A 14,948-nucleotide genomic window follows, 5' to 3' on the forward strand; every position below is an offset into this window, starting at 1 on the left:
TGCGGAGGGCCCCCCCAAAGCTGCGGAGGTCCAGAATTCAGATGTATTCCTATCCCATACCTATATTCTAACTACCTGCGGACCCTGTGGAAGACCCCTTCACTCTGTTCTAAACAACGCTCTGACAATAATATAGAACAATGATAATAGTAAGAAATAGACGACTAGTGCCTGGATCAGCCCGCCTTAGAGCGAAGCGTCTTCATGTCGAGAAAGTACCTGTTGGAGTAGCTTTGATGATGCACCCGGTTGCTCATGAGGCTAAATTCGAGAAGGGCCGACAGGACGCGCAAGATATGGTGCTCAAGGCCCCACTGCTTGGACACGATACTACACTACCCGATCCAAGTTTTACAGGGAGATTCTCCTCCAGCGAAGTATTCTGGATTTTCGAGGTTGTGAAGTATGGATCAGCCGCTCTTTGCTTGGAATCAACGTCAAACACCCGTGCCTGAACACAGATGAGGGAGAGGACCACTCCTGTATGGCGTGAAGAGCTTTCGAAAGATGGTGTCCGAGAAAGATCAGAATCGCCGTCAGTTGATATCTTCGAAGAGTCCATCAGTCGACGCATAAGTTTCCCTAGGCATTTCCTGGATCTTATACTAATTGGTTGGCTTTCGGCTGCGGCCTCGCTCGAGAAGTGGACCGACGAGGTCTTTGCAGCTCTGACTGAACTTGCCGCACCATCACCAAACTGGTCATTCAGAGCTGCATACTGGAGCCCCGAATAGAGGGTTCTGAGGATATCAACTTCATTATTTGGCTGCTCATTCTTCATGCATTCCCAGAGGAAGCTGGGGTGATCTAATGCTGCATGTTCGGGTCTGAGGAAGTTCATCACAATTTGTTCTCTTGTCTACTTCAGGCCAAAAGAATACAGACCACGCCGATGAACGACGCATTTCTTCCCTGTAGTCTCACGGTCACGAAGATCGACAACATCAATCTCATAATTCGCCTACCTCAGGGGGAGATACTTGCTCATCCACATAGCTTGACTGGGAACACGCTGACGTGGAAATGGTGAATTTTAGGTAAGATCAGGACAACAGCTCCATCAACAATGGCAATCAACATGGCTATCGTGCAGCGGCATTTAAACCCCACAGAGGAGCAGGCAGAAGATATAAAATCGACAAAGAACCGGCATGATGAAGATCTGAGACCTCGGTGGATTTGGTGGATTTGCAGCCGTTTTGGTAGGATTGTCTTGAGGCAACGTCCACATTTCCCACGCCTTGTACTCGTGCGTTCAGGGTGGAGCAAAGAAGGATCAAAAATCAAATTGCAAGTTTCATGACGGATTAGAATGTCATCATCATGGTCATTCACTGACGTTGTCTCCCCTCCCAACTCGGCGGGTTGTGCCGCACATTCACACCTTCCGGCATGCGTCCTCCAGATATTCCTATCTTACATAAAAGAAGAAAGTTTGAACTTTCACGAGGTAGGGCAACTTAAAGGTCTGCCAACATCGAAAAGGTGCCCAACATGCGAGCATCCTGAAGCCAGCGTACAGAAACACACCCTAATCCAATAGGGGGTAGAACGAAAGCAAGCCCGATCCGGAGACCGAACCCAAAGTTTGACTAGACCCAGTCACCTGGGTAGCGCCTTTCTACAAATAGACTCGCAAGCCCAAATACCCTGTTCACCAACGCAGGTTCAGCTGGAGAAAGCAAAGTGCTTGATGTCACCACGGTCATGGATAGTCTTCCTTGATCCCAGCACAGGCCTTGCAGAACATCAACATCCAACGCCTGACAACACGCATCAGCTGAGACAATCCAGAGTTCGACGAACGCTTCGATTTGCGAATCTTGTGGGAGTGTGATGGCAGGTCATCACATGCTTATATGGGTGTGACAGTGCTAGGTACACGTACAGGAAGCTTATTCTTGCCGCTTTGCTTATCAAGGACGTTTTTTTGACGAACGTGACACAGGCAGAGGAAAGTACTTAAGTTCACGATGTCAACCTTGGTGACGTTGCGAGAGGATGACAGCCTCATGCGACAAGAGAGCACCGATATTTCAATTGGCACGAAGAAAATTACGAGCCATCAGAAGAACACCAACTCCGGGGTTTCATTTCACGCAATGGGCCCAATAAGGCCGAACCCAATTCCACCGCTTAAACGGCCATACCAGTTCAGAGTGGTGAAGGAATTCAACGACCTCAACCGACTTCAGAACGATAAGGATGACAAGAGCGTCATCACTCTGGAACACAGGTATATCAGCCCGACACCGGCAATATACACAGATGACACACCGGAAGACATCCTTACACGGCTCATCATGGAAAATGGTGGCCCTATCAACTGCAAGCTTTTATACATAACGCGTCATGGCCAATCGAAGCATAATGCCGACGCCATGGAAACGGGTGGGGACCAATACTCTGCCGTCTGCGCGCACTTTTCTCAGGATCGAGATCCAGCTCTCACGAACAGCGGCGAACAAGAAGCGGCAATGGCAGGGGACCTGATATCCACCTCTGAGGCTGTCAAGTACGCTGTGCCCTCTGTGGTGTACTGCAGTACTTTAAAGAGGACCTTGCAGACCGCGGTGATTTGTGCGGCAAGGTATCTTCCCACGAATATGCCGTTGACGCTCTTCCCCCGTGATGGCCTTCGCGAGTTCATGGGCCCAGGACACCTGCACGTGTCGGACGGGCGAGGCAACAAAAGTGACATACTCGAGACACTTTCGGAACTTGGCGAACCCAAGCAACTGTCTGTGAAACTCGAGGACGACCTGCCAGACGAAGACGATGGCTTTCGTACTGCCGAGACCTACATAAATGTCGACATTCGGATCGAAAAGGAACTTGCCAATATCTTCGATGATACTACCAACAGGCCGTCGAGCGCGGTCCACATTGTCTCGCACAACAGGGCGATACAGTCCATTCTGCGCTGTCTGGGATACTCTACGAACCAAAGCAACTACCGCATTTTCGACTTTGACAACGCTGCGACGATCGCACTGCTTGTCAGTCGAACACCACGAACCGAAAGGCAACAGGAGGACTTACAAGCATCTGATGAAGCCCTCCAGAGAGAAGAAAGTGCCCAAATAGATGAGTCATATTGCGCAGACATTAATTCGGGCTTTGAAAAGATTCAAAAGGACTGCATGGAGGGGAGGTCGGACAAGTGGCAACCGTGGCTGAAGAAGCTCGAGGAGGAGCTGGCAAATGGCCCGTCAGGCGATGTCATTGAGTGGAGGCTTGAATTGCTGAAGAAGGCCATGTCGGGAGAGTTTAAGTACGGGGAATTTGCGATGCAGAAGGCAGTCTGAGCCTTTCGGTAGTTCTGTTGTCTACCTAAGACTTGGTCATGTCTAATGATCAAGCATGAGACCATCAGGGGTATAACTTCATGGGCGAAGCAAACTCTAGATAGCGTTGCAAAGTGACTTTGATCCCTCCCGCATGTGATGAATGCGACATGCCTGTAAGAAGGACAGCCGAGGGAGAGATTGGGCTTACAGCTTCTGTCCGAGGTGCCGTAGCTACCAAACCAGAGTCAACAATTTGTTTTGCACAGGCTCAATACGCAAGACTCAATACGCAAGAGCTTGCAAGTTAAGTGCTGAAGATTAGTTTGGTTCAGGTGTTGATGTGTAGTTGCAATGTCAGAGGTTCCAGTGAGTACAGCAAGCTTTCAATAGCCATCTGTAGGCCAGGTCGAGAAGGCGTGAAGGCGAAATATGTTGATCTCCTAGGTGGTCGCTGTCAAAGTGTCTACGAGCTCTTAGCGCTCGCTCTACACGCCGAGACGTGTGTCCAGAACAGTACTTTGGGCCAACGGTCTGTGTAGCATTACTCGCAAGCATACAAATTCGAGTTGTTTTGGGTAGATACTGTGCATGAGAAAACTTCTGTGAAGCACATCGCGATCTACAGGGCGACTAAAAATATGCTATTGCGTTGGAGTACTGAGGCGGGTTTGGGCATCGCTTGCTTCGCGTAACATCAAGCATCGACCAGAAGTTGCACGTTCGTGACCCTGCAACTGGATCAAAATGATTTGTCTTCCTTTGATCGTGAGTGATGCCAGGCGGCCCACACTTACGAGTAACTGTGTGACTGATTTCAAGAACCCGAAGGTTCATCAATGTGGCCTCAAACTTGAACTCCCGACTCCTTGTTACTGTTGTATTACCAGCATCCCGTATACCATGCCGCAACCAAACGATCCGGAGGCATGATCACATTGGCATTGCTAAAGAAACGAAGGTCAAGCTTAAGGGCCTGTAGGGCCATTCTTAGGAACACTAGGCAGCTCGGCGGCAACTGCTTCGGCTTCTCTGGCCTCCTCCGCCGCGTCTGCTGTGTCAACTTTGACGTTGGGTTCCTCTGGAGGAAAGTATTTACTGTGAATGAATCATGTCAGCGGAACGGAACCTGCCTTCTGGGGACTACTCACGGGAGCGCCTTGTCGTAGGCCTGGACGTCCTTCATCTCGAAGGTACAAAAGATGATTTTGCTCAGCTTGGTGCCATCGGGACCCTCAAGAAATCTCCGAGTGACCTCGACAGCCGTATGCGCAGCTTCCTGGCTGGGATAGCCGTAGACGCCGGTACTGACAGAGCTGAAGGCGATGCTGCGGCAGCCGTTCTCCACTGCCAGGGCCAGGCTCGACTCATAGCACCCTCGCAAGTGTTTCTCCGCCGCAGCTGGACCCTCGATGTTATAGATCGGACCGACGGTGTGGATGACCTTCTTGCAGGGCAGCTCGTAAGCGTCGGTGATCTTGGCCTTGCCTGTATCACATCCGTCAAGGGTGCGACATTCAGCCAAGAGCTTGGGGCCAGCGCCGCGGTGAATGGCGCCGTCGACACCGCCGCCGCCAAGCAGAGAACCGTTGGCAGCGTTGACGATGGCATCGACGGAAAGCTGGGTGATATCGCCACGGATGGTGCCGACGATGCGGTTGTATGATTCATTGGCGGGGTGCAAGGGCTTCTTGGGCGCCTTCAGCTTGCCGAGCTTGTAGAGCAGGGCGACGGAGGGAAAGTCGGAAGCCATGTTCGTAATGGAGCGCGCTTTCAAGTGTGAGTTGGAGGCCTATTTTCGGTCGACTCAGGTTCGGTATTTGGAGAAGAGAAGCTGGCGCGAAGATGCAGAAAAGCTGTCGCGACCGGCAAGGCAGAAGTCCGTCGAGGCTGGTATGACCATGACGAAATGCCAACCAGGGGAGCTTCAGCACTGGCTTTGGTGGGGGCGGGGCCATGATTTCATGGGCGGCAGGTGAAGCACATCTTACCTCCCAAGGTCCTCATTCAAGATTTGCGCCCCCATCAAACTCGAGCAATCTTGGAGTGATTCTAAAAGAAAAGGGAAACCCTTCCAACGACATCTCTCGCTCGAAGCTGCGGTAAATGTGGCTGGACGGCATCATGGGTCGACGAGCTCTGCTCTGAGCTGGTCTCTAGACCAGAGCTGGGCTTATCTAATCTTAAAGCACAGTCCTTATCGCGACCCCTCGTCGATCAGCCTCAGTTATCGTGACTCAATTTGTGCCCCGCGCTTCTTTGAACCTGCCATTGTCCACCCAACATTGTGAACCCGAATTGAGCTTGACGCAGACAGCGAAGCATATCGATACGACATTACACATAACCGCAACCAACCAGAAGATCATTGCGACTTCGACACCATGGCGGACGCTATCACCGAGTCGACGGCGAAGCTCCAGCTCGATGAGGAGACGGGCGAGATGGTCAGCAAGGGCGAGCTGAAGAAGCGCCAGGCCAAGCGCGCAAAGAAGGCCGCCGCCGCGAAGGCAAAGGAAGCGAAAGCAGCTGTTGCCTCTGCGGCTGGCGCTGATAAAAAGGAAGCTCCCAAGCCTGCGAAAAAGGAGGAAGAGGCTGTCATCGACCCCGAGGCCATTTTCAAGCAGGGCTTCCTGGAGGAGGTCTACAAGGAGCGTCCCGTGAAGCCCGTCGTTACGCGATTCCCTCCTGAGCCCAACGGCTTCCTCCATATCGGACACGCGAAGGCTATCGCGGTCAACTTTGGCTTTGCCAAGTACCACGGCGGACAATGGTCAGTGCTCCACGAGGTTCGTCGAGACGACCGCGCACAACTAATCGGTGGTCTTTAGTCTTCTGCGATACGACGATACGAACCCCGAGAAAGAGGAGGAAAAATACTTCACGGCTATCAAGGATATGGTCACTTGGCTTGGATTCACACCTGCCAAGATCACGCATTCGAGCGACTACTTCCAGCAGCTCTATGATCTTGCTGAGAAGATGATCAACCTCGAGAAGGCCTATGTCTGCTTCTGTCCCGACACTGAGATCAAGCTTCAGCGAGGTGGCGAGAAGGGATCATCGCCGCGATACCGTTGCAAGCATGCCGAACAGACTGTAGAAGACAACTTGACCAAATTCAGAGGCATGCGCGACGGCCAATATCAGCCGAAGGAGGCCTTCCTCAGGATGAAGCAAGATATCACCGATAACAACGTGAGTCAACCGAAAGGTCTATTTGCATGCTCTCCTACTGACCTATGAAGCCTCAAATGTGGGATCTCGCGGCATACAGAATTCCCAAGGAGCAGGAGCATTTCAGGACTGGGAACCAATGGAAAATCTACCCAACGTAAGTGTCTTGGCTGCTGGCAAACCATGGCGATTAACACCCTTAGGTACGATTTCACGCATTGCTTGGTCGATAGCATGGAGAACATTAGGTTTGATTCCTCTGTACGTCTTTCTAGTTCTTGGCTGATACGACTAGCCACTCGCTCTGCACTCGCGAATTCTTGCTCTCGCGTCAAAGTTACGAGTGGCTCAACGCGGCGCTTGTTGAACATCAGCCTATGCAGCGCGAGTATGGCCGCCTCAACATTGCTGGCACCGTCCTCAGCAAGCGTAAGATCCAAAAGCTTGTCGAGGAGAAGTTTGTTCGCAACTGGGACGACCCCAGGCTTTTCACCCTGGTTGCCGTCAAGAGGAGAGGAGTGCCGCCGGCGGCTATCCTGCAATTCGTGAACGAGCTTGGCGTCACTACGGCCGAAACGCTCATCCAGATCAAGCGTTTTGAGCAATCCATCCGCAAGTATCTTGAAGCTACCGGTAAGATTTCTCTGTTTACTGGGCCTTGGAATCACTTGCCTAACGACCCCAGTCCCCCGTCTCATGATGGTCCTTGACCCCATTCCGGTCGTCATCGAGGATGCTACGGAGAGTATCGAGCTGGATCTGCCGTTCTCACCCAAGGACCCCAAGATGGGCTCACACACCGTCAAGTTCACGTCGACCATCTACATCGACCGCTCTGACTTCCGTGAAGTCGATAGCAAGGACTACTTCCGTCTCGCCCCCGGCAAGACGGTCGGTCTCATGAACGCGCCTCACCCCATCAAAGCGACGTCATTCACCAAGGACGAGGCGACCGGCAAGATTACCGAGGTCCGTGCGGTGTTTGACAAGGAGGCCAAGAAGCCCAAGGCCTACATCACCTGGGTTGGCTCGGAGGGCTCAAGACGCGTAGAGGCCAGGGTACACAACTCGCTCTTCAAAAGTGACAAGCCCGAGGACGCAGAGGGCGGATTCCTGAATGACATCAACCCTGACAGCGAGGTCATCTACCCCGAGGCCATGATCGAGAGCGGCTTTGATGAGGTCAGGCGGCGGGCGCCGTGGCCCGAGGCTGCTGGCGAGAGTGAGCTGGGCAAGGGCGGACCTGAGAGCGTGCGCTTCCAGGCGATGCGCATCGCCTACTTTGTGAGTGGCCAATGCATTGACCCGCTGTCTTTTGAATGCACCTGCTAACTTGATATAGGCCATGGATTCGGACTCCACAGACGACAAGATTGTCCTCAACAGGATCGTGTCACTCAAAGAAGACGCTGGGAAGAACTAGACGAATTCACGGGCGGGTCGAGAGCATAATGTCGTTGATTAATGCCTGTAATGGTAGATACGAAATCAAGCATTAGTTTCGAGTCGCCGATTAACACCGTGATCGATAGGAGATGCTGGTGCTTCTCATGAACTTCAAGAAGGGAACGAAGACACGGGGGCAACGATGAAGCGGGGGAAACATCTCCGGGGCGCATGAGTAGACGGATGCTCCTGCTCTGTACGTGCTCGGTCATATACCCCCGGCCGCATTGCGCTTGAACTGTCGCCACCGCCTGCGTCTCGTCGGCGGCCTTTCCCCAGTACCAGGGCTATTGCATTTAGCATCGCGTCGGCGTGATCGAGATCATCATGCGGGATGAAACGAAATCATGCCAGCACTTAGGCCATACCTTCAGGTAACCCTCATCACCTTGCAATGCAACCTCGCACGATGCCAGCTTTAAGGACTCGAATGCAGCAACATGTATCTCCGCGCACGGGTGTGGAGATCGGAGATGTCCACACGACCTTTGCGTGGGCCGACTTCTCTCGTAGGATTCCTGACGTTCACATCATCGCTAGTACTATCCTGGTTTTCATCTTGATATCAGTTCACCTTACTATGACGCTCGGCTGCTTTTTTGACCACCCGTCTCCTCTGGCGTCGGAATTCCTCTTCAGAACAGACCTCGGCCAGGGACGTGAAGAGGCTACAGCGACCCCGCTGGAGACGAGATGTCGGGCTCTACAAGATGACAGTGCTGCCGGCGGGGCAAATCCCACGGGGCAAAGGTTGAAAGCATATTGTGCTGCCATGGTAAGGAACCCGACAGCAACTCCATGTGGCTGCGAGTGCAACTGTTGACGGCTGCAGCGATACGCATATCTGTTGACCAGGCCAGAATGGGCCTACTATGACGAGGAGGTTTTGGCATTGGGCATGACATGAAGATCAGGCTTTCGAAGCCAACTTTGGGCATGGGCATTGCCTCTCGAGAGCATGGCCAGTGAGGCCGGCTACATGGGGTTTCGCATCACGGGATACCCTGTATCAGGTAGCGAGCACAAACAAGAAAAGCAGATTTGTCAGTACACGACTTGGGACAGCCGGGGAAACAAGGCGCCGTGCGTGACGGAGACCAGGTGAGATGGAGGGACGCCGGGTTCAACAGCGACACGTGGGTTGTTAAAGAGGCTTGGGAGCCGCATCCTCTCTCTCTCTCTCTCTCTCCCCGTAGGCTGTTCCAAGGTGAGGCCGGCATCTCGCATCGTGCACTTGCCGGAAGGAGGCCCAAGAGGTCCCTGGGATGATCAAATAGATCTGCGGCTGGGCCTTGGGTGAGGAAGAATGCAGGGTGTTGGTGACGCGCATGAACGGTGGCCGGGCCGACCCCGCGCAGGAAGGTGATGGCGGCTTGATGGAGGGGAGATTGGGAATCGGATGGTTCGGCCTCGGCTCTGATGGCCAGATTGAATGGCCTGGCAACACGCGAGGGTGGTCAGTTTGTGGTTCATCCATGCGTGCGTGGGTAGGTGTGTGCTGTGTGCTGTTGATGATGGTCAGCGTGAGGCAGACATAACGTGTGGCAGGTACAAAGTCTAAGTCAAAGGGCAAGCGCAAGCGCGCTGGGGGAAGGCGCCATGAGATCCAGATCCTGACGAGGCGAGAGCGACCCGAATTGCGCTGAGGCAACTTTTAGGGGCCTGGACCTGCCTGTGCTGAGCTTGTAACATCGCCCACTGACAGCGACTCTTCGCCATTTCCTCCCTCAGACCATCAGCCATCCGTCTTCCTTCTGTCACAAAGTATCAACCTTCATCTACTGTGCCGACCTACAAATCAATACTCAAATCGAGATCGATCACACATCATCCACGATGATGCTCGTCAATGGAAATCGACCCTCCTGCCTTGACATCCATCCCGACCGACAGCTAGCTGCAGAACGCCTGTCCGCCCGGACCACCTGATTCTCCCGCACGGCAAAGCCAGGGTCTGCGACACGACTCCTGACAGCCCAGACAACCCTGAGGTGCTCTTACACGCGCAGCCACCGCCTGGGTTTCACGGAACCCCTGCTGGACCGCTCGCCGTGTTTGTTTCACCAACACCCCCCCTCGCGCAAGATCCCATCTCTGTTCGGCCATGTCAGTCAATCGACCTCGCTGCTGAATCGCTCGATGGCTCGTCCGCGCTGTAACACACCCTCTCCTTGCTGCGATGGACACTCTCCTTGCTGGATGAACCCTCTCCCTGCGGCCATGGGCCCTCTCCTTGCGGCGATGGACACCCCCTCCGGGTCGACCCCTGGTTCCAAAGGGGTAGGACGTCCAGCTGGGAACGACAGCAGCACGGTTGTTGCTAGGCTTCCCTTCCCGTGGACAATGGCACGGACGATGCGCTGGTGCTCGAGCGTCGACAAACATGGCATCATCACGGACTGACTTCTGCTTGTTGTTTTCCTTTTGCGCGCCTGTGCTTCCTTATTCTCTGCTTTTGTCTTCCAGTCTGACTCTCCTCCCATACCTTACGATTCCGTGACCTGCTTCGACCTACCCAAGACGAACCCGTTCTTGACCAATCTCGACATCGACTTCTCATCACCTACCAACTTGCATCAGTATTCTCACCAACAAAGTGCGGTACTCTCAAAAACCGCCCACTGGCTATTCATCACCTCTCCTACCAACTCTTCTCCCAGCCAGCATTTACTGCCATGACGATTGCTAGGTAACACGCGCTGCGCGGCTACGAAGTCGCCTCTCGCCATCCGCCTCCAACATGGCCACGGCGAGAGCCATGGCCAATGTGCCGCGGGGAGGCCAACGCCAGACCCTAACCGGTCTCGATACCTATCACCAATACATGGTCCAGGAGAGCCGGATGAAGCCAGATCCTCTGCGCATACAACGCCCAAAAGCTCGACTGTCCAGCGCTGACAGGGTTGAGCGGCCTTATACAGCACGCTTCGGCTCCTTCAGCACACCACATCCAACAGGACACACTCCATCATCCAGCCAAGAAAGTAATTTAAAGCGACCATCCTCTGCAAAGGCTGATTCGCCAACCATTTCGACTTCCGACTTCGCCCCCGTCTCCGACCAGACGACCCAAGGCACTCCCGTCAACTCACGCGCAAGACGTGTTCGACTCGCTTCGCCCGCATCGCGTCGCGGCCTGCTCGAGACACCTAGTACAGACCCAGCACCAAGCGAACCCCTAGTGGACGTCAACCTGCCGTGGCGACCGCCGTATCTCAAACGAAGGGTTCTCTTGTCGTTCGCGCTTCTCTTGGCTGGCTTGGTCGCCGTCATTGAGGCCCTCTTAGTCATCTCAAACCGCAACACAGGCGTAGGGCCTCCCACACGACTACTCCGCTACGCATGGCAGTATGCTCCGCCTGCCGTCGTCACCCTCGTCGCGGCCATCTGGACGCGGGTTGAGTACCAGGCCAAGGCAAGTGCGCCCTGGATCCGCCTGTCCCGTGGGCCGAGCGACGTCCGGACATTGACGTTGGACTACACATCAATGGTAGCACCTCAGGCCATATTCCGGGCGGCTCGAAACCGTGACTGGCTCGTTCTTGCTATCACACTGGCCGGCCTAGTTTTCAAGCTCCTAATCGTCTTCTCCGTTGCGCTTGTGACACCTGTACGGACCAATGTGGAAGACCATCTTGCGAGCATTGCGGTCCAACGTGCCTTTGTCGACAATGCGTCTGGATTACAAAACCCCAGCTCGATTCCGCTTTTCACCATGCTTGGGTTGCAAACGACCGATCTCTCTTTCCCAGATGGCACATCGAGAGACTTTGCCTTTCAGTCATTCGACGCCAACCTGCCAGCCACTGCCGAGCTTCGGGCGACGGTTGAGGGCTTTCAAGGACGCCTCGAATGCGAGCCGGCTCAAACGACGCTCAACAGTGTTCAGCTGCTGCAAGGATCGACTACACGACTTGACGTCACGGTTGCGGCGCCATCCTGTCGGACAACACAAAGCATCATGAACGACCTTCTCTCGAGCAATGCCTCGGCGGTGACACCCCGCGTCTTCATGGCTTTCCAAGGGGGTGACTGCGGCAGCACTCAGGCAAACGACGACCAGCGGTTCGTCATCATGGTGGGCACCATCACCGTAGATCCGGCGTCGTTCCCTCGCAATCCCAACGCAAGGGATGTTCCCCTGCGAGGCGCCCTGCCGCAGTCGGCCGCGGTGATCTGTCGACCTACCTATGATCTTGGGCCGGTGGAGGTGGTGAAAAATGGCACAGGTTTGCTTTCAATCAGGCGACTCAACAGCACGCGACCTCGGACTCTCAATACCATTCATCCGTGGGACTTGGCCAAGGCGCAGTTCGAACTATACGACGAAGCAATACTGAACGGCTCTGTTCTTGCCACCGACAAATACTACGACAACCCCGACCAAGTCGTCATTGATTCGGATGGCATCATCGACGTCATGATGGCCATGGAGGTCAAGGCGAATGGGGTGCCGCAGCTAGGAAATCTCCTCGACACTGCAACCCTTGATCGCTTAGCATCTGCATACTGGACGCAATTTTCGGCCCTTCTCGCGAGAAATGAAATTATGGCCGGGGCTAGGCAGCAAACTGTAGGCAGAGCAGTGCTCGTAGGAGAGAGACTGCTGGTTCGTACTGTGACCGCACACCTCATGGCCGCCCTTTTTGGCGTCATCGTCCTCGTGTGCCTGCTGGCCGTTGACATGGTACCCAGGCTCGGATTTCTGCCCCGAGATCCCAGCACAATCCTGGATATGGCGACTCTACTGGCACACAGTCGACCGCTGCTGCAGTGCCTACGGGGAACCGGCGCCGCTGATGAGACGACCATTCACGATCGACTTGAAGGGTCGACCTACCGCCTCGGCGTGGAGCCGTATGAGAAGACGACGAGCACTGGCTCTGGATACTTCAAGATCCTGGGCGGTTTTCCTCCACCACTGGATGCACCACTGTACTTTCAGCACACCGGGCAATGGAAGCGGCCCTTGTCATTACAGCTTTGGACAAGAGGAGCTGTGATTACCATGCTTGGTGGCATCATCGCGAGCTTGGAAGTGGCCTTGCGAGCGTCTCGCCGTAACCAGGGCATCGCAGGCGTCAGCGACATCGATTACCTCCATTTTCTGTGGACGTCAGGTCCCGCCCTGCTACTGCTGGGCCTCGCTCTTTACCACAGCGCTGCCGACTTTGCCACTCGAAGCCTGGCGCCCTTTGCAAAGCTCAGGGGCGGCGGTGAGCTGAGTACTACGGTGGGACTTGACTTTCTCAACAAGTCGAAGCCTCGCGTCATCTGGTCTGCGCTGCGAACCGGGAACCCGTCTGTGCTCATTACGAGCATAACCGCATTCTTCGCTTCGCTGGTCGTCATCTTTTCTGGTGCTCTCTTCACACCCGTACCGGTATGGGAGACCCGGAATGTTGTCCTCCAGAGTGTAGACTTTTTTGCCAATACGACTGTCCTTCCAGCAGGGTTTGACCCTGACTCTCTGCCGCCCGCCGACAGTGACGCGGTGCTGTCATCCCTAATTCTGAACGCCAATGCCTCGTTTCCTGCCTTCACGTTCAACGACTTGAACTTTCCAGCAATGCAGCTGCAGGGTGCGCTACCCAACGACGACCGCGAGCTTCAGGACATTGCTATCCAAGCAACCATTCCAGCACTTCGGCCTAACCTGCAGTGCCGTCTGTACCCGCAGTCCGAGATATCGACCAACATGACAATCGACAACCTCTTCATCAACGTCGACGCGGAGCCTTGTCGGGTCGGTAACTCTGGACAGCAAGCAAGCAACGCACAGTTCCCGGCGTTTCCAGGGGCCTCCGTTCCGACGGCCCTCTTTGGTCGGGCTACCTCCCGTCGAGACAACGGCGCGCAATGCTCTGACTTTCTTTACATCTGGGGCCAACTCGATAACCCCAGCTCGCCATCATCGACCGTGTCGTCTGTATCGGCCATGGGATGCAACGAAACGCTTGAGACAGTGGCTGCGTTGACGACGCTGCGTGGTCCATCGCTTCGGATCGATCCAACGATACCACCGCGTGTCACAGGCGCGACGGCTACACCAAATGCTGTGGCGCTACCGGTGTTGCAGTACAGTCGCCTCGCTAATCTGACCGCTACGGGGGGTAATCTGCTTGACCCTTTTTTCTCTGCATTGACCTCGTCAGACGTTGCAGTTCCGGCGGCAACCCTGGGTGACACAGGTCTCGATATCGCAGGCCGCGTAGCAGACGCCATTGTCGCGCAGCACAAGATCATCCGCGCACAAAACCTCAACCTCAACATCCGACGCTCGCTCTCTGCGCAAGGCAACTTTCCCTTTACGGGCAACGGCGTCACCATTGGCACGGGCGGTGATACGGCAGCGGCACAGCCTCGAGTCGCGGGCGTGCTGCGGAGCGTGAACAATAGCGGCGCGCGCAGGCTCGAGGTGGACGAGATTGCGGCGCGCGTGCTGCAAGCCATTCTCGGCGTTGTGTTGCTTGGATGCATCGTGGGGCTGGTCCTTGCCATGATTGGTGGACTCGGCATCCGCGGAGAAGGCATGGTGCCGCGACAGGGCAGGAGTATCGCGTCCATGGCGGCGCTGTTGGCTGACGGCAACGTGTTTGGGTTCCTCGGGCGGGGTGCCGAGTGGATGAAGCAGGAGGAGATTGAGGCAGACTTCAAGGATGGAGGCCTCGTCGTGGGCTTCGGACTCGGATGGGAGGTGGTACGGGCGAGGCGGCGAGGCGATGGGGTGCGCAGGTATGGAAGCGACCTTCTCGGGGATGAGGAGCTCGAATTTGGGCTCAAGGTGGTACGGGCAGGCGGATGGCAGGGCGGAGTCGAGGTCGGACTCGGGACGATGGCGCGCGTTACTCGCGGGCAGCGAGGGTTCGTGCGGACTCGGTCCTGAGCCGGCGGACGACATGACGACATGATGTTACATTGAACGATTTTCTTTTGTCTAGCGAATGCTTCGGGGATACTATTGTTAGGAATACCACGAGGGAAGAAGGCAGAGCCATGGTCAGGGGGGGGGGGGCTATTATTATGTTGGGCTATGAA

At 54.9% G+C, this 14,948-nt stretch overlaps 4 protein-coding genes across 4 annotated transcripts; 3 read left to right on the forward strand and 1 right to left on the reverse strand.

Annotated features, from left to right (window-relative positions):
• Window positions 1–1,683: 1,683 nt before the first annotated feature.
• On the forward strand, window positions 1,684–3,308 carry VDAG_08132 (uncharacterized protein; the record flags this gene model as incomplete). The annotated part of the gene is made up of 1 exon (XM_009657509.1): window positions 1,684–3,308. Exon 1 carries the CDS (start codon window positions 1,974–1,976, stop codon window positions 3,306–3,308), a length of 1,335 nt encoding a protein of 444 aa, XP_009655804.1. The 5' UTR covers window positions 1,684–1,973.
• Window positions 3,309–4,255: 947 nt separating this feature from the next.
• On the reverse strand, window positions 4,256–5,040 carry VDAG_08133 (MACRO domain-containing protein; the record flags this gene model as incomplete). Its single annotated transcript, XM_009657510.1, has 2 exons — window positions 4,256–4,385; window positions 4,439–5,040. 2 exons carry the CDS (start codon window positions 5,038–5,040, stop codon window positions 4,256–4,258), a joined length of 732 nt encoding a protein of 243 aa, XP_009655805.1.
• A 631-nt stretch (window positions 5,041–5,671) lies between these two features.
• Window positions 5,672–7,887, forward strand: VDAG_08134 (glutaminyl-tRNA synthetase; the record flags this gene model as incomplete). Its single annotated transcript, XM_009657511.1, has 7 exons — window positions 5,672–6,060; window positions 6,119–6,485; window positions 6,536–6,621; window positions 6,668–6,712; window positions 6,760–7,097; window positions 7,150–7,748; window positions 7,807–7,887. The coding sequence occupies 7 exons, from the start codon at window positions 5,672–5,674 to the stop codon at window positions 7,885–7,887; spliced, it is 1,905 nt and encodes a 634-aa protein (XP_009655806.1).
• Window positions 7,888–10,650: 2,763 nt separating this feature from the next.
• VDAG_08135 (uncharacterized protein) lies at window positions 10,651–14,796 on the forward strand (the record flags this gene model as incomplete). Its single annotated transcript, XM_009657512.1, has 1 exon — window positions 10,651–14,796. The coding sequence occupies one exon, from the start codon at window positions 10,651–10,653 to the stop codon at window positions 14,794–14,796; it is 4,146 nt and encodes a 1,381-aa protein (XP_009655807.1).
• Between the last annotated feature and the right edge of the window lie 152 nt (window positions 14,797–14,948).

The sequence above is a fragment of the Verticillium dahliae genome, genomic scaffold (genome assembly GCF_000150675.1).
Source record: "Verticillium dahliae VdLs.17 supercont1.19 genomic scaffold, whole genome shotgun sequence".
Lineage (NCBI taxonomy): Eukaryota > Fungi > Ascomycota > Sordariomycetes > Glomerellales > Plectosphaerellaceae > Verticillium > Verticillium dahliae.